The sequence below is a fragment of the Podarcis pityusensis genome (genome assembly GCF_964106645.2).
Source record: "Podarcis pityusensis genome assembly, chromosome: 11".
Lineage (NCBI taxonomy): Eukaryota > Metazoa > Chordata > Lepidosauria > Squamata > Lacertidae > Podarcis > Podarcis pityusensis.
In genome coordinates this window covers 16,667,823-16,689,976 of record NC_138036.1, presented here as the reverse complement: position 1 = coordinate 16,689,976, position 22,154 = coordinate 16,667,823, and the positions used below count along the sequence as shown (strand labels likewise).

Below are 22,154 nucleotides of genomic sequence, written 5' to 3'. Positions count from 1 at the left end.
ATAATAATAATAATAATTTTAAAAAACAACTTTTATTTGTATCCCACCCTCCCCGGCGAGACTGGGCTCAGGGTGGCTAACATCAAATATATAACATTGGTATAAAATCAAGCAATAATTAAATTACCTCCTAAAAACAAGTCAGGATCAAATTAAAATCTAATTAGATGGCTTTCCGCAGGATTAGGGTTGGGAACAGTAAATGTTCATGAGGCCCAATTGTTTACACTTTTCTTATATGGGCCTCTGAGAATGCTGGGAGGCCTCTTTCATACTAGTTCTTATACAAAAAGAGAAGGGGCGTCAGGCTGAGCCCTGACCAAAGGCCTGGCGGAACAACTCCGTCTTACAGGCCCTGCGGAAAGATGCCAAAGACATCAAAAAAGCAAGACGCAACTCCCAACAATACATTTCACATCGCAACCCCCTGGGTTTTACTGATTTCCAGCTACACTTCCCTTTGGAGAGCTTTAGGTCACAGTTGTGAAGCTTTGCTCTCCTTCCTTGGGGTGATGAAATCTTTTTGTCACCTTAAGCAACTCACTATAAACACACAGGGTTTACATTTAGCCAGAAGCAAGAGTTGAAAAATGGAGCATACCTTGGATCCGTGCTCAGCAAATGAAGGCTGGCCTTTCCCAGACACTGGGGTTGAAGTTGTTGAATGTGGAGAGGACAGGTCGCTAAGCTGCAAAAGATGAATGCATTTCAGAGACACAAACTGCCTCTTGCTAGCAGAAGTCATCGCTCTCTGTTAGTTCAATACAAGCAAGACAACTCGGAAGTTGTCTTTAGCCAGCGGCAGCCATGCAGTCAGACAATCGCCCAAGCAACGGCTCGGTTTAATATTAAACTTCTTGTTAAGACGCTACGTGCTCCTCATGTGCAAAGCTGGTTTGCATCCGTCCAGGGGGAATCTTAAAGCCGATTGTTAAAAAGCAAGACTGTCACAGAGTTTAATGCGTGTAGCACCTTTATAAGTCCCACTGCTCTAAACTTAGGATCTGGTCATATTCCCAACGGCCCTCCTGCAAAGCGTAACCAAGATGGGTTTTCAAACAACAGACCGTCCTATTTCTATCCTTATGAGAATTCGCCCATGATACATGAGACGCGCATTTTTAAAAAAGGATTTGCACAAAGCAAATTTAACCAGCTCTATTCCCGACAGGACATTCCTCACCCGCCCATCCCCGTCTAGACATTGCAAATGTGTTCAAGTTGGACTTAAGCTCTTTTACCTGGATAGGACTGACAGGAGGTGGTGGTGGGGCTTTGCGTTTTTTTGGAGTTCCACTTCTTTCAGAACTTAATCTACAGACTTGGTCATGCTGGAAGTGTCACAGGCCAGAAAAGGGAGGTCTGTTAGTTTGGTTAGTAAGGTCTGCGTTTAAAAAAAGTTCTTCTTTTTTTTTCCTTTTCCTTTTAAGGTACAAGAGATTATTTCTTTTTTTTTTAAAAAAAGCACATTCATGCCTCAACTCATTCAAAGGTACTTCCTCTATATGCAGGGATATTGCACATGCGCAACCCTGAGCTCACCATGCCCCATTTTGCAACATGCTTCATTACATTAGATGGAGTGAATAAAGCGAACCCTTTCCCATGGAGCAGTGATCTCAAAATGCGCTGCTCTTCACAGCCCTCAAGCAATTTGCTTACATTTTTCCTAAATGCCTTTCTTTTCCCCCAGGGAGAGATATTTTTCCTTTTCCTTTTTGTTTACTTCTATTCCAGGGTCACTCGTGTTCATAAATTGCTCAGAGCAGTGGCGAGGAATCTGTCACCCTCCAAATGTGGGACTACAACTCCCATCAGCCCTAGGAGGCATGGCCCAAAGGTCAGGGATGATGGGAGTCGCTGTCCCTGGTTTAGGGGCCTTTTAGACCTGCCCCCAAACTAATTTTTTTTGCAACAAGTAAACACCCTGTGAATGTCAAAATCATCTGCACCACCCACTTTCCTTCTCTGTTTCTTGATTCGCCTGCAAGCCACCCAGATCATCAACCAAATCATCTGTAACTGCTGAGATCCATAAAAGGGGAATTCACACTTGGGTCCAACTGGCTGCTCAGATGAACATCCCCTTTCCCCTCCCTTATTATGGAAGCTGTACATGACCACTGAAGCAACTCTGCCATTACTCTGCCATTTTCTTCAAGCTTACTCTTGCCAAGCAATTCCTTAAAACTAGTAAGACTCGGTCAGCTATTTCAGGGCATCAGGAGGCCGCACTGAGCTTGTTTGGATAAAACAGTAAACTATGGTTTGGCATTACATGTGCTGGCTTGGGGTTCGTGGGATTCCCTCTGGCATAGTCATGAAATCAGAAACTTTTACTTCCAATTTCAGTTAGCCACAGTGACTCATTAGAGCCAAACCAGAAGCTATGGTTAATCTTAACTATGGCTTACAGAAGAGTTAGGGTAAGGCTAGAGTTGCTGGACTCCAACTCCCACCAGCCACAGCCAGCATGGCCATAGATCAGGGATGGTGGGAGTTGTAAGCCATCTGGAGAGCTATGGGTTCCTTATCCCTGTTTTGGGGAAATCAGCTAGCCCTGTGCAAATGATGGGCTGAAGGTGACTTGTTTCCCTACGCCATAATTAAAGTTAACAACAGATTGTCCTATTTCAGATGTAACCAGTAATTGAGGTTAATTTTAAAAAATTGGAATCAAAGGCTTTTGAACTGCTCCCCATGGCTGTGTCAGAAGAAGGGAGAGGAATTGCTCTTAAGCTCAAGGATTGTTCATGTAATGCCAAACCACAGTTTAACATTATGTCCAAATGAAACCAGTGTGAGCCTGTTTCTTTTGAAAGCGAGTCAGTTTCCCACGTTTACCATTAGACCCTAGTCTACCATTGGACCTGCTGCTCTGACGCAAGACTGTGTGTTAATAGCAGCCATAGAGTCGTTGGTGGGCACACAGCCCATGGTGCTGGAGGGAGGAGGCTGTAATGCTTCACTGTGCCATTCCCCCCCCCCCCAAACAAAATTGCTCCATGGTGGAAAACATACAGGTACCTTATGCATGTCTGCTTATTTACCCTTCTGGGCAAAGCAACTTTGGATTGGAGGGGGATATTCAGGAAAATGGTGCACAGAAAAGCATTGGAGATTCCCGTCACAACATGTCATAACAGAGCGAGTTTTGCCCTGTCCTTACAAAGGATATTTGGGTTGGAGATGAGAGGAGACAGCCATCTCACCAATACCATACAGATATCAATGAAAGGGAACTATCTATGAGTTTACTAAAACTGCATATGCTTCTGAAATCACTTAACAAACCAAATCACTTCCATTATTACTTTCTAAGCCTTTACTTCTTTTTTCAGAGCTTGAGGCTAATAGTTATTATGGTAATAAAGCATTTCTGATTCTTTTTTCCTTTTTACCTGCTTTGGCTTTGTTGGTGACTTGACATCTGTAGATGAAAAAACAAAACATTGCCTTTTAATCGAAAACCTGAGATATCTTCTTTCTGCTTAAGAAATTGCCATTCAGATCCTAAACTCACAGCTGTTTAGGAAGCAGGCCCCTTTCTTCATATGGTTTCAGATGCAAATAAGAATACTTGAGCTCATAGGCTGGGAACCAGGCATTTACTAAGGACTAATCAGCTGAAGCCAATGCATCTTTGAAGCCTAGCCTTCTTTCCTGCGAGGGGGTGAGCTCCCGTTGCTCGGTCCCTGCTCCTGCCAACCTTGCAGTTTGAAAGCACGCCAAAGTGCAAGTAGATAAATAGGTACCGCTCTGGTGGGAAGGTAAACGGCATATCCGTGCGCTGCTCTGGTTCGCCAGAAGCGGCTTAGTCATGCTGGCCACATGACCCGGAAGCTGTACGCCGGCTCCCTCGGCCAATAAAGCAAGATGAGCGCCGCAACCCCAGAGTCGTCCGCGACTGGACCCAACGGTCAGGGGTCCCTTTACCTTTAATCAGCCGAAGCCAATGCATCTTTGAAGCCTAGCCTTCTTTCCGCAATGTAATAATCTTTTTTCTGCACAGAGAGACACGAGGGCACTTTCAACCAAGCAACCCACTTTGGACAGACCCAAGATAGCACATTCCTCTGACAGTCCAAAGACCAGGCTGTGTGCCAAGCTCAGTGATCAAAGCAGCTCTACCAAAGGTGGTAAAACAGAGACTAGGAGAATGGATAGAGTAGCTCAGCTGGTAAAGCACGAGACTCTTAATCTCGTGGGTTTGAGCCCATGGTGGGCAAAAGATTCCTGCATTGCAGGGGGTTGGATTAATGACTCTTGTGGTCCCTTCCAACTCTACAGTTCTATGAGTCAGCATCCTGACTTCTGGCATAGACAGTCCAGAAAGTTTGAGTAAGAACCTCATGCCTCCCCAGGTAACCCCTATAGCAGGGGTGGGGAATATGTGCCTGCCCCCAAAGATGTTGATGGACTCCAACTCCCATCATCCCCAGCCAGCATGGCCTATAATCAGGGATCACATAGTCCAATGTCATCGGGGGGTGGGCACAGGTTCCCCATCCTTATCATAGGGAATCCTACCACATAATTTAAGAAGTGTAGACATACCAGCGTCTTGAACAATTTTCAACTGAAGGAGATTCTGAATCCCTGTATTTTCAGAGACTGCCGCATAATGCAGGGCATTGTGTCCAAGCGCATCCACCAGGTTTATGTCTGCACCTTTTCGGACGAGGACTTCTGCAATGCTGAGGTTTCCTGCTTCGCACACCAGCATCAGAGCCGTTCTGGAGCAAGTTGGCAAACAGAGAATATAAGGAGGAGCCACAGGCATGAGATTAGCAAAGCAGTAACACCCCCTGAAGATACTGATGTTATAAATATGAAATTGGGAACTGCTAAATATGTAATAGGATGAAATCCAGATTGGAGGGTGTCAAGGAAGTCTTTTAGCAATGTAAATACACCAGGGAATAAGAAGAAAAAATTCTTTTATTTTGTGTGTTTTTATTGTTAAGTTTTTATGTTGTGTTGAATGTAATGTTTTTCTTTTGTGTTTTTGTCTATGTGTTATAAGAGAAAACTAATGATTTTTTGGGGGGGGAATTTATTTTCCCCTCAAAAAAATAAAAAAATAAAAAAACACCCCCTGAAGGTTGTGAGTTTGTGGCTCATTTGTTATCCTACAGGAGACGAGTGCCTACAGGTTCCAGCAGCAGAAGAAGATTGGGCAGTCAGCTGAGTCCAGGAAGTGGAAAAAGCTGACAGGCATTCCTCTGATAAGATGACACTTTGCTACTCCTGCAGAAAGTTATGGTCATAGTGTCATCAACAAAATTTGTCCTGACTTGAATTTAGAGCATATCTATAACTTGATCTACAGTAAGAGATCACTGCAAGAGAGGGCAGGCACCTGAGAGTGAACCAGTAAAGCTTTCCCTAAGAGGTTGAGCCATTTATGCATGCTGCAAAGGGCTGGATGAGGTCAAGTCCCATCTAGTCCAGCATCCAGAAAACAGACGCCTAAGGGAAGCCTGCAAGCAGGACCTGAGTGCAATGGCACTCTGCCCAGTTTTGGCTCCCAGTAACTGGTATTCAGAAGCATACTTTCTCCGACAGTAGAGATATGACATAGCCAGCCGCTACTGATAGCCTTACTCAAAATGAATTTGTAGGACAGATGTATCTGGTGGACAAGATCCCCTGTTGACCATATAGCCACACAGAATTCTGCTTGACCATAATTTTGCCAGAAGAGCTTTTATTTTTGCAGCAGCAGCCTGTGTCAACCCAGTCTAGAATTTTGTATCTCACTGTAACCTGCCTCTGGATGGGGAAGAGGCATAATGAGTGCTTGCAAGAAGGGAAAACATCAAAAAGGATACAGCTTTGACAACTTTATTAGGCTGTGCCTCAAGATGTCAAATGCTGCAAAACAGCTTCTCTGAAAGTCACGGAGAAATTGGTGACTTTAGAAGAACCAGAAAAACATGTCATCTCTTGCATGGCTTTTTGTTAGCTTTCAAGCTAATAAATATAAGCAAGAAGTTCAGTGACAGCTTAATTGGACCTAAACCACAACGTAAGATATTTAGCGGTGAAGAATCTAAAATCTGATCTCGGATTAGGAGATCCTTAGATTCAATTAATGTTGAAAAAGTTTGTGAGTACTAAGTACGTTTATTTGTACCTTCCATTTTTGTCTCTGGAATTGATGTCTGCGCCATGCTCCAGAAGGTATTTGGTTACTTCAGTGTGGCCATTTTGTACAGCCAGTAACAAAGGTATATTCCCATCCTAGTTTTTTTAAAAAATAAAAAAGAGATTAAACGCTATCAGTTATTCAGTAGATTTAAAAAAGATTAACTTCAGAGAATGTAACTCTTATGTGAAAACAGGTGTGCAACCTCCTTTAACAGGTGCTCAAAATCTTGCTGTCTAAGGGACAATAGACAACAGCTAGCCATGCAGCAATGCACGTAAAACCCCACTGCATTACCTTTGCTGAGTTCTGAGCTCCCTTTACTCATGGGAGGATCAGAGTACAGTGGTACCTCGGTTTATGAACTTAATCTGTTCCGGAAGTCCGTTCTTAAACCAAAACCGTTCTTAAACCGAGGTGCCCTTTCCCTGCCGCCGGTGCCCTTCCACCGTACAGATTCCGTTCTTAGACCGAGGTAAAGTTCTCGGTCTAAGTAGAGGTAGAAACCTGTTTACAATTATAAAAGAGTATTTAAGAATAAAAGTAGGTAAATAGGGGGAATTTGAAATGCTAAAGAAATTATGTAAGGATGTAAGGAAGTCAATTGGGGGAAGGGGGGGTGTCAAAGACACGAGAGAGTCAAAATATATGTGATGACAAGTGAAAATGTTAATTGCTTGGTTTTTAAAATGAAATTCAATAAATATTATAATAGACCAAGGTAAAGTTCTCAAACTGGGACACTATTTCCAGTTTTGTGGAGTTTGTAAACCGAATCGTTCTTAAACCAAACTGTTCTTAAACCGATGTACCACTGTATATGATTCTAAGCACTTAACAAACCAAAACTCTAATGTCACTGAATAAGGGATGGCCAGGAACCAAAATACCAAAGAAAACTAAGATGAGACTTTGGTAAGCGTTAATCTTTGTGCATAATGGGATGTGCGTGGAGGAAATGGGAGAAGCCAGCTACATATGGCTCCTTTCCTACTGAGCTGTTTCCACTCAAGCTCAAGGTTACTCGCTTTCCTCACAGGAAGACTGTCATATCGAAGACAGAGCAAGCTTGTTTTCTCCTGCTCCAGAGGGTAGGGCTCAAACCAATGGCTTCAAGCTACAAGGAAGGAGATCCAACAAAACATCGGGAAGAACTTTCTGGCAGTAAGAGTTGTTTGACAATGGAATGGTCTTCTTCGGGAAGCTGTGGACTCTCCTTCCTTGGAGGTTTTTAAGCAGAGGTTGGCTGGCCATCTGTCATGGTTGCTTTAGCTGAGATTCCTGTATTGCAGGGGTTGAACTAGATTACCCTTGGGGTCCCTTCTAACTCTATGGATTCAAGGATTCCAAGCCTTTCCTACAGTGTAATAAAAAGCTCAACATTAGGCATGAACACGTGCCATACTTCAAGTGCTGGTGCAGAATCAGAGAGCAATATAAAAGGCTCGTTCATACCTTATATGGGAGATAAATTTGCTACTTATTCACTGCATGTTTCTGGTTAGCACTGTCATGTCTGAATAGGAAATGATATACGTGGGGACATGTGGAGGGGGTTGCAACCGAGCAAAGTGCCCTGGCTCATGTAAATGTGCTGATCGGGCCTCCCACTCAGACATCACGGGTGCTAACTGGAAGAAATACAGTGAACGAAGAAGAAACTCATTTGCTGCAGACAAGAGGAAATCTGCCCTGCTTGGAAGACTTAAAAAGGAGGTTTCAGAAACTGAAGTACACTGCATAGCTTTTAAGGTTTGTTTGTTTTTAACCCACTAAGTTATCCATGAGATAATGATTACGTACCACATCTTTGACATTAATTGGACACTTGTGTTCACACAGGAGCTGAGCTACTTGAAGGCAGCCACAAGCAGCTTAAAGAAGAAGAAAATGAGAGTTGCAAAATTAGAGCTGTGGTACTCTGCAAGAGCCAACACAATAAAGAGTCCCATAGCACCTTAAACACTCTATTGTGGCATAAGCTATCATGGACTATGCTGTAATAAGTTGTTTTAGCTCTTCAAGGAACTGCGAGATTAGTTGTTCAAAACTCCTGCAGGGTCCATACCACTGGAGAGATTTTTCCAGCCTTGCTGAAATCATGCGAAACCACATTTCTGCCACCCCTATATAACCAGTGGCCCTTCAGCCGAAGTTTGACTACAGGTGCTCTAGACCAGTGTTCCCCAACCTTGGGTCTCCAGCTGTTTTTGGACTACAACTCCCATCATCCCTCGCTAGCAAGACCAGTGGTCAGGGATGATGGGAATTGCAGTCCGAAAACAGCTGGAGACCCAAGGTTGGGGAACACTGCTCTAGACTACAACATCCAGCAGCTCGGCCCAATGGCCAGGGAAGATGGGGGTTGGAGTCCTACAACATCAGCAGGGCACCAGCTTGAAGAAGGCTGTCTTCATCCTGTCTCCAACAATGACAAACTAGAATTTCCTGAAAAGCAGTGTATGAGAGGGAGAAAGAAAGAAAGAAAGAAAGAAAGAAAGAAAGAAAGAAAGAAAGAGCCAACCATCTACTCTTAATTCTTAGGCACTCTAAGTAAGACTGCCCTTGAAGGTCTGACTAGTGAGAATGCAGCTGCACGAGTATTTCTAGCTGATGTTATACGAGGCCAGCTTTGCAGCGTCTGTACTGGCTACCTATCTATTAACTGGGCTCAATTCAAAGTAATAAGATTAACCTAAAAAAGCCCTGAACAGTTTGGGGCCTAGATACTGGGCAAGATTTAGCGAAGTTGCTGCATGTGTAGAATGAGGTCTGCTTGTGCAATGGGGTGTTTCCTCCTCTCCCCCCACTGAACTTCCTAAATCTGCTTGGGGGAAGGGGAACAAGTAGGGTGAGTACAGGGTGGGGAGAAGTCCCATTGCATGAGTGGGGCAGGGGAGGCTGCTTACAATCTCACGGATGACCACAGTTCATCACAGAGAGGCCTGGAGCTCATCACACAGGGACCCTATTTGTGCCGCCCTTATGGAACTCCCATTGTGAAGGCATGGATTACGTAGGGTGGACCTAACAAGGTCAAGGGGGGGGGTATGGGAATATGAAAGAGAGAGGGAGTAAAAATATTACCTGCATAGTGTAAAGCTGTCTTCCCAGAGCTATCAGTGCTCTCTGGTGGACATTTAGACTGTAGGATGACAAAAATGAGTCCTTTAGCAAGGCATGGAGCAAAAAGCATTTTGAAGTTCATTGCTATTTGGGGGGAAAATACTTTTGTTGAATACGAAGACAATTTAGAGAACTACCTAGAGCCTTCTTTAAAGACTGGAGAAAAAGTAAAATGAAGGTTCATGGACCCAGGTTTCATTTGGGGTTGTATCCAACAACGATGTCCTGCTCACACAAACATTTCTTCTTCCCTGCCTCCTCCTCCTCCCGCATATGATTGTGAAAGTTGGGGAATACCCAGAACTGATTTGTGGGTTTTGGAGGAGGAAAGTCTTTGCACGATCACAACAACTGTCTTGGAGACACCCCTTGGTGGGTGATCAAGGCCACATGATAGCAGTTTGGGGCAGTTTGTCCTTGACTGGTTAAAATAAAAGTACATGCAAAGGGGGAAAAAAGGGATATGAACAATTATATGAAATGTATTCCACCTGTTTTTGCATTGAAATCAAATGGCCTTCCTTAAACATAATAGTTTGTTAAATTAATCCATATGGATCCCTAAAAGAGGTAAGGGAAAAAATCATTGGAACAATTCCTACAGGTAGATTACTAGAGGAATTTTGAGTAGACACACAGATACACCACTCAATTATTCATTTAACAGGCACTACCAAATCCAGCCATGGACAAATTGGACAAGAAGTATTTTTAGTTGGCAGATTTCAGCGCCTCCCGCAACAAACATGGGTTTTATTTGGGCAACTGCAGCTCTTACATTTGCCAAAGCAATTCTCTCGGATATTACAGATTAAGTGTATATCATATTTGACCACTAATGACCAGATTATAACAGCAAGAACCATACTCCAGAACTGGTGTCACAACACCACATCACTAGCTTTCATTATGTTGAAGTGCAGGGGAAAGTGGCTAGAAGGAACATAGCTTGGTGGCAAGAACATCTACCTTGCATGCAGAAGATCCCAGGCATCTTCCAGGTAGGACTGGGAATTTCCCTTTCCCGAAACCCTGGATAGCTGTTGCCAGTCCATATAGACAATTCTGAACTAGATGGGCAAAAGTTCTCAGTATACGCCTGTTTATTTGGGCAACACAGGTTAAGAATCCTCTCATACTCCTGGGCACAAAGAAGTCCTTAAATATCAACTGTTCTGTACTCTTATGTGCTATTAAGATGGCTGCTTTAAAAGAGAACTTGGAAGCATGCTAGTGTTTATCAGAACTTCAGAAGTGGCAGTGAAGAGAAACAGAAAATATACTTCACCTGAAGGAGCCTCTTGACACAATCAGGGTGGCTGTTCTTGGCTGCAAGGTGCAACGCACTGTGCCCTGCACAAATGGGAAATGATTTCAAATACTCCAAGAATTGTGAAGCACGCTATTATACATGAAGTGATCCTCTGGACTTGGAACACCATGAAACAGGTTCACTGCGAGAGGATGTCCCTCTCCAGACTTGAAGAACCTGCTTTGTTCCCTGTTAAACGTATTGATGCAATACAGAGTGGTCCACAATGGGTATATACTGGTACCCCCCCCCCAAGTTAAGTGCAAATCCAGGTAAATATACTTGCCAAAGTAATTTTGCATTTGGCTTAAGTCAAGGATGGAGAACTGGATCCAGCCAGCAGAGTGGATTCTTACCTCTCCACCCCACCCCACAACATGCAGCCAACTGACAGCCAAGTCCTTGTCAGTCACCTGACATTGCGGCTCTTGTTCCTGCAAACGTTCCCAAGCACAATTCGAAGTCTTGGCGCTGACCTTTAAAGCCCTGAACAGCCTTTGGCCCTGTATACCTGAAGGAGCGCCTGTACCTGCAAATCCCCTTTAGGTGCAGTTATGTCTTTGCCCACCACACCACCTGACATCACATATGGCCCATTTCCCAACAGTTGGCATAAGTCCTTGCCTGTAAATTCTATACATTAAGATGCTCTTCAGAGGTTCCATAGCTGCCTGGATCAAAAAGCCAGTTAGGCTTAGTCTACAGATGCAGACGAAATGATACACTGGGTTCTCAATACATGTGGAGTATTGAACAAACTAAAAGTGCCCGATTCCACAAGGTGTGCGCTGTGCAACTGTGAATCCAGCATAAAAAGACAGAGAGTGGGGACACAGTACAGAAGTAGGTGGCTCACTTTGCATGAACTATCATCTCAGCTGCAGCGTCCAACATTTCAAATTAAACTGAAGAGGTTGGAGAGATCACAAGATTTGGGGGTACTGCAGACAGCCCTGGGCAAAACGATTCAGCATAAGACATCTGCACATGCTCATTTGTAAGCAGAGCATGAAAAAAAGCCTATTTACATGTGTTGTGAAAGCTCAAAAACAGCAACAAAAACAAAGGGAAGCAAAGGGGTGTGGAAATTCCCCCAGAGTTTGAGTACCTGTCCCATCTTGCGCTGATACATCCACACCGTGAGTCATCATAATCCTGAGGCATTCTGCCTGCCCTTTGGAGGCAGCCAGGTGGAAGCTGAAAGAGAGAGAGAAAAAGAGATTGCAAGTCATCTGGTTCAATTCCATTATCTCCAGCTCAGTTGGCATTACTCCACTGTAAGCAAAAAGGAACTGGTAGGTTAAATTTCCTATAGATCGCGGTTACCGTATTTTTCGCACCATAGGACACACCGGACAATAGGACGCACCTTGTTTTAGAGGGTGGAGAACAAGAAAAAAAAATTCTCCCCCTCTCTGCCCAGCGCCCCTTCAGCAAAGCGGCAGGAGGCGCTGCGCAGAGAGGGGGAGAATTTTCCCCCTCTTGTTTTTCCGCTCTAAAACAAGGTGCCATTTAAGGTGCGTTCAGGCGGCTACCTTGGAAGCCTGGAGAGCGAGAGGGGTCGGAAGCCCACCGCCAGCCCCAAAGAGCAGGTCAGGGAGCAGCGGAAAGGCGCAGCGGAGAGGCTCCTGCCATAGCCGCGCGTCACCTCTCCAGCCGGGAGAGGGTCACGGGGGGCTTCTTTAGCCCCGCGCGCGCTCTCCTGGCTGGAGAGGTGACGCGCGGCTATAGAGGCTCCTGCCATAGCTGCGCGTCACCTCTCCAGCCAGGAGAGGGTCGCGGGGGCTTCTTTAGCCCCCCGTGCGCTCTCCCGGCTGGAGAGGTGACGCGCGGCTATAGAGGCTCCTTCCATTGCCGCGCGTCACCTCTCCAGCCGGGAGAGGGTCGCGGGGCTATGGCGTCTTCGCTCCATAGGACGCACACACATTTCCCCTTCATTTTTGATGGGGAAAAAGTGCGTCCTATAGAGCAAAAAATACGGTAATATGTACCTTCAGGAGAAATTAATGTCTTTGGAATTTTCTACATTTCTACCCCACCTTTCCTGCTAAGAACTCAAGGCAGCATGCTCACCACTGCTCTGTAAGGTAGGCTGGGTTGAGGGATAGTATGACAGACACAAGATCACTCAGTGAGCTTCAGAAAAGAGACAGGATTTGACCTTGGCTTCCTCAGACAGCTACATTGAAAGAACATTCAACACACATTTACTGCATTTATATTACATTCCCCCCCCCCAAGTAGTTCAAGGTGGTGTACATGGCTCTCTCCCTCCTCATTTAATCCTTACAACAAACCTGTGAGATAGGTTAGGCTAAGAGACAGAGACTTGCCCAAAGTCACCCAGTGAGTTTCATGACCAAGTGGCGATTTGAACGCTGATATCCTAGGTCCTAAGGATTGCCACCTTAAGTTCAGTGTCCTGGTGGACTGAACTGTTCTCCATCTAAGAAGTTGTTTGTGGTGGTGGTGGTTTCTTTCTTCTTCTTCTTCTTCTTCTTCTTCTTCTTCTTCTTCTTCCATCACTCGTAGCTGAGTAAAATTGTCTTCCATGAACATGGTATTAACAGTGAGTCCGTAAGTGACTGTGGAGGTCAATTCTGGATCCTCACGTCCTTCCACAGTGGAGACATAGGTTTCAGGACAGGAGCTGATCACGGTGAGGGTTTGCCAAACATGCCTTCCTCTTAGGACATTTGTCCCTTTTGTCCTGAGTTCGAGCATCTTCAAAGTCCATAACACCTTTGGTAAAGGCTGTTCTCGAATTGGAGCACTCACAGGCCAGTGTTACCCAATTGTCTGTGTTTATACTACATTTTTTAAGATTTGCCTTGAGAGAGCCTTTAAACTTCTTTTGTAGACCACCAGCATTACACTTTCCATTTTTAAGTTCGGAATAGAGTAGTTGCTTTGGAAGACAATACATGGAAGGCATCTGAACAACACGACCAGTCCAACAAAGTTGATGTTGAAGAATTCTTGCTTTGACACTGGTGATCTTTGCATCTTCCAGTATACTGGCATTAGTTCGCCTATCTTCCCAAGTGATGTGTAAAAATTTTCGGAGACACCATTGTTGGAATTTTTCAAGGAGTCGGAGATGGCGTTTAGAAGTGATTCATGTTTCACAAGCATACAGTAAGGTTGGTAGTACAATAGCTTTGTAAACAAGCATTTTGGTTTCTCTGTGAATGTCCCAGTCTTCAAACACTCTGCACTTCAATCAGGAGAAAGCTACACTCGCAGAGCTCAGGCAATGCTGGATTTTGGCATCAGTGTTGGCCCTTGTGGAAAGATAACTGCCCAGGCAGGAGAAGTGATCAACTCTTTCCAGCGTTACATCACTGAGTTGGATTTGTGGTGCTGCAGAGGGGTTTTGTGCTTGTAGGTGCAGCACTTTGGTTTTTTGGATGTTGAGCGATAGGCCAAGCTTTTCGTAAGCTTCTGTGAAGATATTTAAGATGGTCACCCAAGGCGGTAAGGTCAAAGGGGAGGAGCTAAACACCTAAGTTTATTAACAGTACCATTTACATCCCCCCACCCCAATTTTAGCTGGCTTTGCCACTGCAGCAGATAATGACCAAATCAAGTATTTTAAAATAAACTAAGTCTTTAAAAAGGCAAATCGTTCAAGAAGTTCCGTTAGAGCCCACTGAGAGAACACATTTTTGGACGACAAGTCTATTTACAAATAACTAAGAACTAAAACTTGCTTACCAAGGCACCAATGAATTTAACTTTATAAACAGTTTGTTCCCAGGAAATGTTCTCTAAACTATGTATACATGGTTGGACTGAGAAGAGGCAACGTTCTAGCCAACAGTTTGGCTCCTAACTTAGTTAGGAGATAGCATGATGTAAACATTCAAATAAAACTAAATCCATAACACTCAAATAAGTTTACAAAAATAAAGAGATACTTGGGTAGAAACGTGCGAACCACACTTCTGGTGTGTATACATTTTAACAGTATTTGTAATAATTAAAACACTTGGAGGAACGAGTTGGCTAAAGTGATGGTGACATTGATGACATTGAACTTTGTGGCCATTAAACTTTGTGGCCTTTGCTTGCATAAGAAATCTGTGCCACAATACACTTTACTTGTAACGGTTTGATTTTCGTCTTAGAGACAAACAGAAAAAGTCTTCACTGAGAGCTGCATATAAGCACCCAGTCTCTTCTAGGTGGTGTCAAATAAAATGATTTTCTGGGAGAACACATGCTCTTCATCCAGAAGGCAAGACTGGACAGCACAGTTATCCTGCAACACTACCTACCTATTTCAATAAATAAAAGCAATTAAAACTGAATACATAAAAAGCAGACACCCCCCCCCCCCTTTTGGAATGCGGGAACAACAAAGGATTTGTGCGTTTGACAATATGGGATCATTCAAGAACACAGTATATGCAATTCAAAGCACAAGAAAAGTGCCTGTTCTATTCTGGGAACACATTTAGATATATTTATTTGCAGTGGTGTTGTCTGCAATACATTCTGAACTCTTTGCACATTGTCTAGAGGCTTGTTTTGAGTGAAAACATCCCTTTCCAATGCAAACTATTTGCACCCCCTTTTTCCTGGGGTGTACGTCCAGTCTCTTTCAAAACAGCATGGCTCCCTTGCCAACAACCCCTTGGTGATTTATGGCTTCCCGGTGGACTAAATGCCTTTGCCCAAACAAACAAAATTGTTGAAATAAGGATGAAATTATATTAGGGGCTCTCTGGTAGCGGCGACAAACGTAAAGAAACCAGAGACTCCAAACATGGATTTCTTTAGGCTGCCTATCATTGCTTTTAACCACAACTAGGCATCTATCAAGGGATACTCCCTTCCTCAGCTGCTGTGGAGGAGAGGCTGTGATTTCTATGCCCATGGGATTTCGAGTTGAGGAAAAGAACACAATCCTTCCACTTCCTTCCTTGTTCCAAACTCAAGGACTCCATTCGTTCCTCCAGTTCCCACTTCAACAAAGCCAAACACATTCCAGCTGCAAAGTGAAAGAACCTTCCCTCGGCCACTTTCAGCAGATGTGATTAAATTTGAAGCCATCTCCTAGGACCAGTTTGCACATGGATGCTCACCGTTCACTGACCACAGCAACAAACCTTGGCTCGCAGATGTGCTATGAGTCATCGTAGCTTCCCCACCAGGGAAAGAACTTCAGTTTGGACTCAATACCTTTTCACGGGACACCGTTCACATGTTAGCGTGAGGGCCTTCAAGTGATGAGCATGCGTGGATGTAGAAGTACTCAGAAGCTTGAGGGGGCATTATGTATCTGGCCGCAACACAAGACTTTTGCAGCACAGGTGATCCTTATGGAAATGGGCACATAAGGAGACAGGAAGAAAACTTTTTATACTTCTACGATACGATAATCTACGATAATCTTTATTGTCATTGTCCCATACAGAACAACGAAATTGGAAAATCTACATAAGACATTCAAAACCCAACAAGCCTGCTATCCCAACCTGGTTAGCCCCCTAAAAACGCTGATACCCCATTTTTAAATACAATATACTCCCATACAAACTCCTTACAATGCATTTAAAACCAAAATCGCATTGGGTAGAAACTCTTTCTCAGGTGGCTAGTCCTAGTCTTTATAACCCTGTACCTTCTTCCAGAAGGCAAAAGCTGAAAGAAATCATTTCCGGGGTGCGCACTATTCTGCGCTATTTCTGCAGCTTTCTTATGACACCTGGAAGCATAGATTTGATCCAAGGTGGGAAGAATGCACCCAATTATTCTCTCCGCAGTCTTTACAACCCTGGACAGCATTGTTTTTCCCCTGACTGTGAAGGTGACTGGCAGACAAGATGCAAGTAAGGAATCTTGGGAAGGGGGCAGAGATAAGCCTAGAGATAAGCATACACCCCTTGCTAATAAAAGCAGTAATAGAAGTGGCTACAAATTCGTGGAGGATAAGGGCTGCTGATGGCTACTAATCCTAGTAGCTGTGTTCCATCTCCAATGTCAGGCAGTACACTTTTGAATACCAGTTGATGGGAACCAGAGGAAGGGAGAATGCTCTGAGGAGCACATAGTGTAGGAAGTATCCTTCCAGTGCACCATGATGGAAAGACTCATTGCAAACAAAGAAGGGAGGAATGGTTATTAAAACGACAAGACTTAGCTGAGATGGCAAAACTGACATGTTCAATCAAGTCGTTGTCAACATTTACTAGATTGGAAACCTCTCAGACTTTTTGTGTTGAAAAGAAAAAGAAATGGTATTTGGGTCTGAAGGTTGACGATAACGTTGGTTATCTATAGAAAGTGGTCATCCTGGGTGTTTTACTGGAGTGGATGAGTTGAATAATGCTGACTGACAAAGAATCGAAAGTTCTTTAGTTTCTTAACTTTTTTTCTTTCTCTCTCTTTAATTTCTTCTAGCTCTATTTCTCTTTCTTCCTCCCTTCTTTTTCCTTTCTTTTTTTGATGGATCTATGTTTTTATTTTATCTAGATTAATATTTCAGTCTGAACAAAAAAAGATACTTTCTTTTGAAAATCTAATAAAATTTATCTCCCCCCCAAAAAAAATAATAATAGAGAAAGTGGCCTTAAAGTGAGTCAGATCAATGGTCCATTTTGTTTAGTGTTGTCTATGTTGCCTAGGAAAGATAGAAATGGGGCTTCAAACTCAAATCTTTGTTTCTGATCCTCTTTTGCTTCTCTGCACCATAGATCGGCGGTTCGAATCCCCACGACGGGGTGAGCTCCCGTTGCTCGGTCCCTGCTCCTGCCAACCTAGCAGTTCGAAAGCACATCAAAGTGCAAGTAGATAAATAGGTACCGCTCCAGCGGGAAGGTAAATGGTGTTTCCGTGCGCTGCTCTGGTTTGCCAGAAGCAGCTTAGTCATGCTGGCCACATGACCCGGAAGCTGTACGCCGGCTCCCTTGGCCAATAAAGCGAGATGAGCGCCGCAACCCCAGTTGGTCATGACTGGACCTAATGGTCAGGGGTCCCTTTACCTTTACCTACCATAGTTAAGACTAACCACAGTAGCAGGTTTAGAAGTAACAAGGCATGATTTGTATAAAATCGAATCAGAATCTTCCAGTTTCCTTCCCATGGCCATGCTGCCATTTGTTCATGTAAAGCTAAACCGTAGTTTAGCATTACATTTGAACCAAGTCAGTTTGTGGAACTAAGTACAGTACTGATGGAGACCATTCTTCTTTGCTAAGAACTCATCTGGCTAAAGTGCAACTTTTTTTTAACGTAACATTGGGGAAGTAACACCTTATGTCCATGCAGCTGAACAAATTTTCACACCATTTTAAGGGTTTCTCATTCCCAGCTCCATTTAGCCTCCTGAATTCTGCTGTGAAGCTGATGGAAAAATAGGCCTAGTGAATTTTTAAATGTTTAAAAACGCCGAGAGCTCAAGCACTCCTTGAGTAGCTTGCTCCTAGCCAAAGCCTCTCTCAAGAAGCTGGAATGGAACATCAGCACCAACATGCAGTAGTTTTGTTACTTTGATCTACAAAGAGAACTGAAATAAACCACTTAAGCTAATCATGGAAGTTACTCGTTTTTTTTTACTCAACTACCTCCGCAAGAACTGGATGCATGTGCTGACACACCACATCAAATAGAAACAGGCACCATTAATAAAAAAGAGAAATTATGCCCCCCCCCCCCGCACTCCAGTCACTTAAGAGGCTCCAGATAGGGTTAAAGGGTGTAACTCATTTTTCTATACTTTGTTTAAAAAATATAGGGGGCAGATTTTAGATTACGTAGCAGACATTAAGCAGAGTTAGAACTTCATTATCTTATTTTTTAAAAAACAACAACAAAAACAACCACCCTAAAACAGACATTAAAATCAAGTGTGGTCTAGCACGGGTTTGTGTTTATGTGTTAACCCTTCCCTCAACCATTGCAGTCCTGAAACACACACACACACACACACACACACACACAGCAATGGGTAAAATGGTTCCTTTGGAACCAATGGGAGGTTTTGTTCCTCTTGCTCTTTGCAGTGTGTGTGTGTGTGAGAGAGAGATATATTAAAGATAGTGACGGGGAGGGGAGGGTAAAAGCTCCCCTCCATACAAACTGTGATCCCTGTCCAGACTGCTCCCCAAATACACTTCAATGCCTAGTTTTAGCAATTGTGGCAAGCCACACATTTTGCTTGGCCCTTAAACAATTCCTTGAGTCCCACTCCCTCTACAGAACCCCCTGAGAGGAATGAACGAGTGAGGCAAAGGATGCAAGTATTCTTTTGCACCTGCAGTCCCCAAACTGAGCTAGAATAATCCCCCCAAAATTTCTCACAGCCAGCGGAGGAGGATTTAGGAACGTTTCAGGCATTAATCTGTCCACAGGGGTGGAGAAGTATTTAAGATTCCTAGAAGCCAGTACAGTATCCCCTTTAAAGGTCCCCATCCTTTTTATAGCCCTGAAATCAACTCTATGGCAAGCACAGGACTTCAAGCTGATTTCTGGTAGACAATCCTGCAAGGTCAGCAGATTGCAGTGTTTGGTTTCAGTAGCTGGGCCTCACCCTAGATGGGAATGGAGCATCCAGCTTCTTCATTTGCAGCCCCCAGTTAGAGAGAAAGAAAGAAAGAGAGATTCCTTCTTCCCATTCTGTTGCTTCCCTTGCCCTGACCTCAGGTAGATTTGGGACATTGGTTCTCCCTGTCATGACAATGGAATTGGTTCAGCAGTCACCCTCAATCGTTTCCAACTTGGATCTGGACCTGTACTTCCCAAAACCTCCAGAAGATGGAGTTGGTGAATGGGTAGGAAAATAGCTTTAAAAACTAGGCTGGCAAGTAAATTTTGAGGGCTATGTTTTGACTTGAGCAAGGGCTTAAAATGGCCTGCCACACTGGCTCTTCCCACCTTCTCCCTTGGGAGCCAAGACTTGGGCATAGGGCTCTTTACGCCTCTACATGGCGAATCGAACAGCAACCAAAGTTTTGGCAGGAGGGCTGGTGGTATGACATATTCTGCTAATGCTTGAATGTGGTACAGCCCTGCATTGCTCCTGCAATACAATCGTCCTGGTGTCATTGCAGCAGAAACTCAGATAAATAAGCAAGGCACTAAATGGCTCCTTATACCAAACTTACAGTGGCCAAAATGAAATATCTAGTTGCCATTTGGGGGCAAGATGGCTCTAAAGTCTTATTTTTCAAATGATGGGCTGACCGATAGCAAGTGGCCAATGGCTACTTTTTAAAATTGCTAATTAAAAAAAAAATTTTTTTGAATATTTTAATGTCTGTAAACTGCAGTGTCTGTCTACAAATTCTGTTAGGAGAAGTAAAGTATTTTAACATATTTTCACAGATTGTCAGGAATATCTAACCATATCTTCCTACCCAATCCTTGGTTTATTAGTGAGGCATGATTTAACTACTTTTTTATTTTCCCACTATTCTGGAGATGAAGATCAAAAAGGGGATGAAGTAAAAAACCAATTGACTTTGCGCTTAAGGAAACAATCATACAGTCAAGGTTTTTTGTTGTTGTTTTTTAAAACAAAACACATATGCATTATGATGAAATTAGGGCATGAACTACTTTCTGGACCTGTCTTGCCTTAGGTAAAGAAACCTGACCTTCTCTTTAACAATTTTAACTAGCAAAAGATCAGCCTGTTGAGTGATTTTTTTAAAAAACACACCAAGAACATGCTTTATCAGAAAGGGCAACTCTGTTGTCACGCTCATTCCAACTTAAAAGCTGTTCATCAAATGATCCGAGCTTGTAACAAAAAAGGAGGAGTAGAATAATGCTACAGGACGAAACAAAAACCCACACCCTTTTAGGGAGTTTCAGAGTTTTAATCAGATTAAGTTATAAATACAATTGTCAGTCAAAACAGCAATTATAACATTTCTTGAATTTAGTTTGAAATCTTTGGCAGAGACCCACAAAGGCTAGGCATAAAACACCTTTTTTAGAGACTATCTGTTTCTTGATGCCTCATAGGGGTGTATGCAACAAAGTCATCCAGTTTGTGCAACAACTTCTGCTTCAACTCCATCTCCCTCCACCCGTCACACACTCTAAATCTGTCCTGGGACCCCCTCCAACCCTTTAAAGCAAATTTGAGGGAGATGCAGGGGCATGCAAAGATGACTGACAGGCCAAAGACACTCAGTAAGTTTCATGACAGAGTTCCGTTAATAGGTAGCAGCCTGCTTCAACTTTAGCTCTCTTTTGCAGCGTTGTAAATAGAAATGATTCTGCAGTTGAAAGCAAGAGGCATCTGTTGAAGCTTCTTCGGTTTTCCTGTTTACCAGTGCAAGGAATTTAAGAGTGCGAGAGGAGCCTGTGAGATCAGGCCAATGGTTCATGTGGTCAAGCATCTTGGTCTCACACTGTGGCCAAACAGACGCTGATAGCAGGACCTGAGCCCATCAAGTGGCGTACGGCAATTTACTCACTAGTAGTGAATGTTCCTTACAGTGAAAAACATTTATTGTTTCTTCATATATTTTGGTTCAGCAACATCCGTCTCAGACCAGAGAACACCAGAATATAATAGCAAGCCCAACATTACTCAGAAGCCTCAACCAAGTAGAACTTTTTTTCTAATAGCTAATCTAGGCGGCCGTTACAGAACCAATTGAAGCAGGTAGTTTATATCCAAGTTCAGAATAAAAGCCACAAGTTTTGTATTATTTATTCATACTGTTATTCAATTTATATCATACGCTTTTCCTGAAACAGCAAACAGATCAAATAGTATTATTATTTTGCAAAAAAAAACAGTTAAAGACATTCTCGGAACCAACCATTTCAGGGTGGCCAGGAATAGCATCTTTTGGCCATTGGAACCCTGGGTAAACAAAATGTTTTAGAATTCTTCCTGAAAGTCCACTGAGGGAGACTGACACATCTCACCAGGGAGGGTGTTCCTACTGAGAAGGCCCTGTCACGAGTCACACCAACTAGGCCAGGGCTGAAGTTGGTTAAAATTGTAAGGAGGGTCCCTTGCTGTAGAAGATCAGACTATTTTTTTTTTTTTTACACTTCGCCACATGCTGCACATCCCTGGGGCACATCTCTACACACTCCAGCTTGACACAGCACAACTGGAGTAGGAGGAAATGAGCATAAGCAGGAAAGCAGTTGCAGCGACAATGAGTGAGGTGTCAGTGGGAAGCTTTGCCTAACAAATTCCTATTCTTGAAGGTTAAAAATCCCCCTAGGACTGGGTCTGAATGCTATAACAAAGTCTGTCTCCCGCTCGCCCCTCAAAAGCAGCTCCAGAGATTAGCAACACAACCAAGAACCTAAGAAGAGCTCTGTTGGATCAGGCCAAAGGAGCATCTGAGCCAGCATTGTGTTCGCAAGGTGGCCAGCCATAGGATTATGGGAAGCTGGGAAGAAGCACCCTCTCCTCTTGCATTCCACAGCAACTGGTATTTGGAGCCACATTGCCTTCTATGCTGGAAAGTTAATACAGAGTCATCACTTGCTGCAGCATCTTTGGAGAAAGCAGTGAGGCACAATCCATGCGGACACAGCAACAGAAATGCGGGGAGGGTGTCAAGGGCAGAAGGAAGGGGTTAA

General features: G+C 43.6%; 1 protein-coding gene across 4 annotated transcripts in view; it reads right to left on the bottom strand.

Moving 5' to 3' along the window:
• Positions 1-22,154, bottom strand: part of RAI14 (retinoic acid induced 14) — a 94,050-nt gene that overhangs the window by 10,182 nt on the left and 61,714 nt on the right. For 3 of the 4 annotated variants that reach the window (XM_080973443.1, XM_080973442.1, XM_080973444.1), the window contains exons 4-12: positions 11,698-11,786; positions 10,566-10,630; positions 9,239-9,296; positions 7,955-8,025; positions 6,140-6,246; positions 4,558-4,736; positions 3,402-3,430; positions 1,242-1,331; positions 602-688 (exon numbers count right to left, since the gene is read on the bottom strand). In XM_080973443.1, coding sequence (XP_080829569.1) covers positions 602-688; positions 1,242-1,331; positions 3,402-3,430; positions 4,558-4,736; positions 6,140-6,246; positions 7,955-8,025; positions 9,239-9,296; positions 10,566-10,630; positions 11,698-11,786 — 775 coding nt within the window. The remainder of the gene's footprint in view (positions 1-601; positions 689-1,241; positions 1,332-3,401; positions 3,431-4,557; positions 4,737-6,139; positions 6,247-7,954; positions 8,026-9,238; positions 9,297-10,565; positions 10,631-11,697; positions 11,787-22,154) is intronic. The other variant, XM_080973445.1, reaches the window with a different exon arrangement.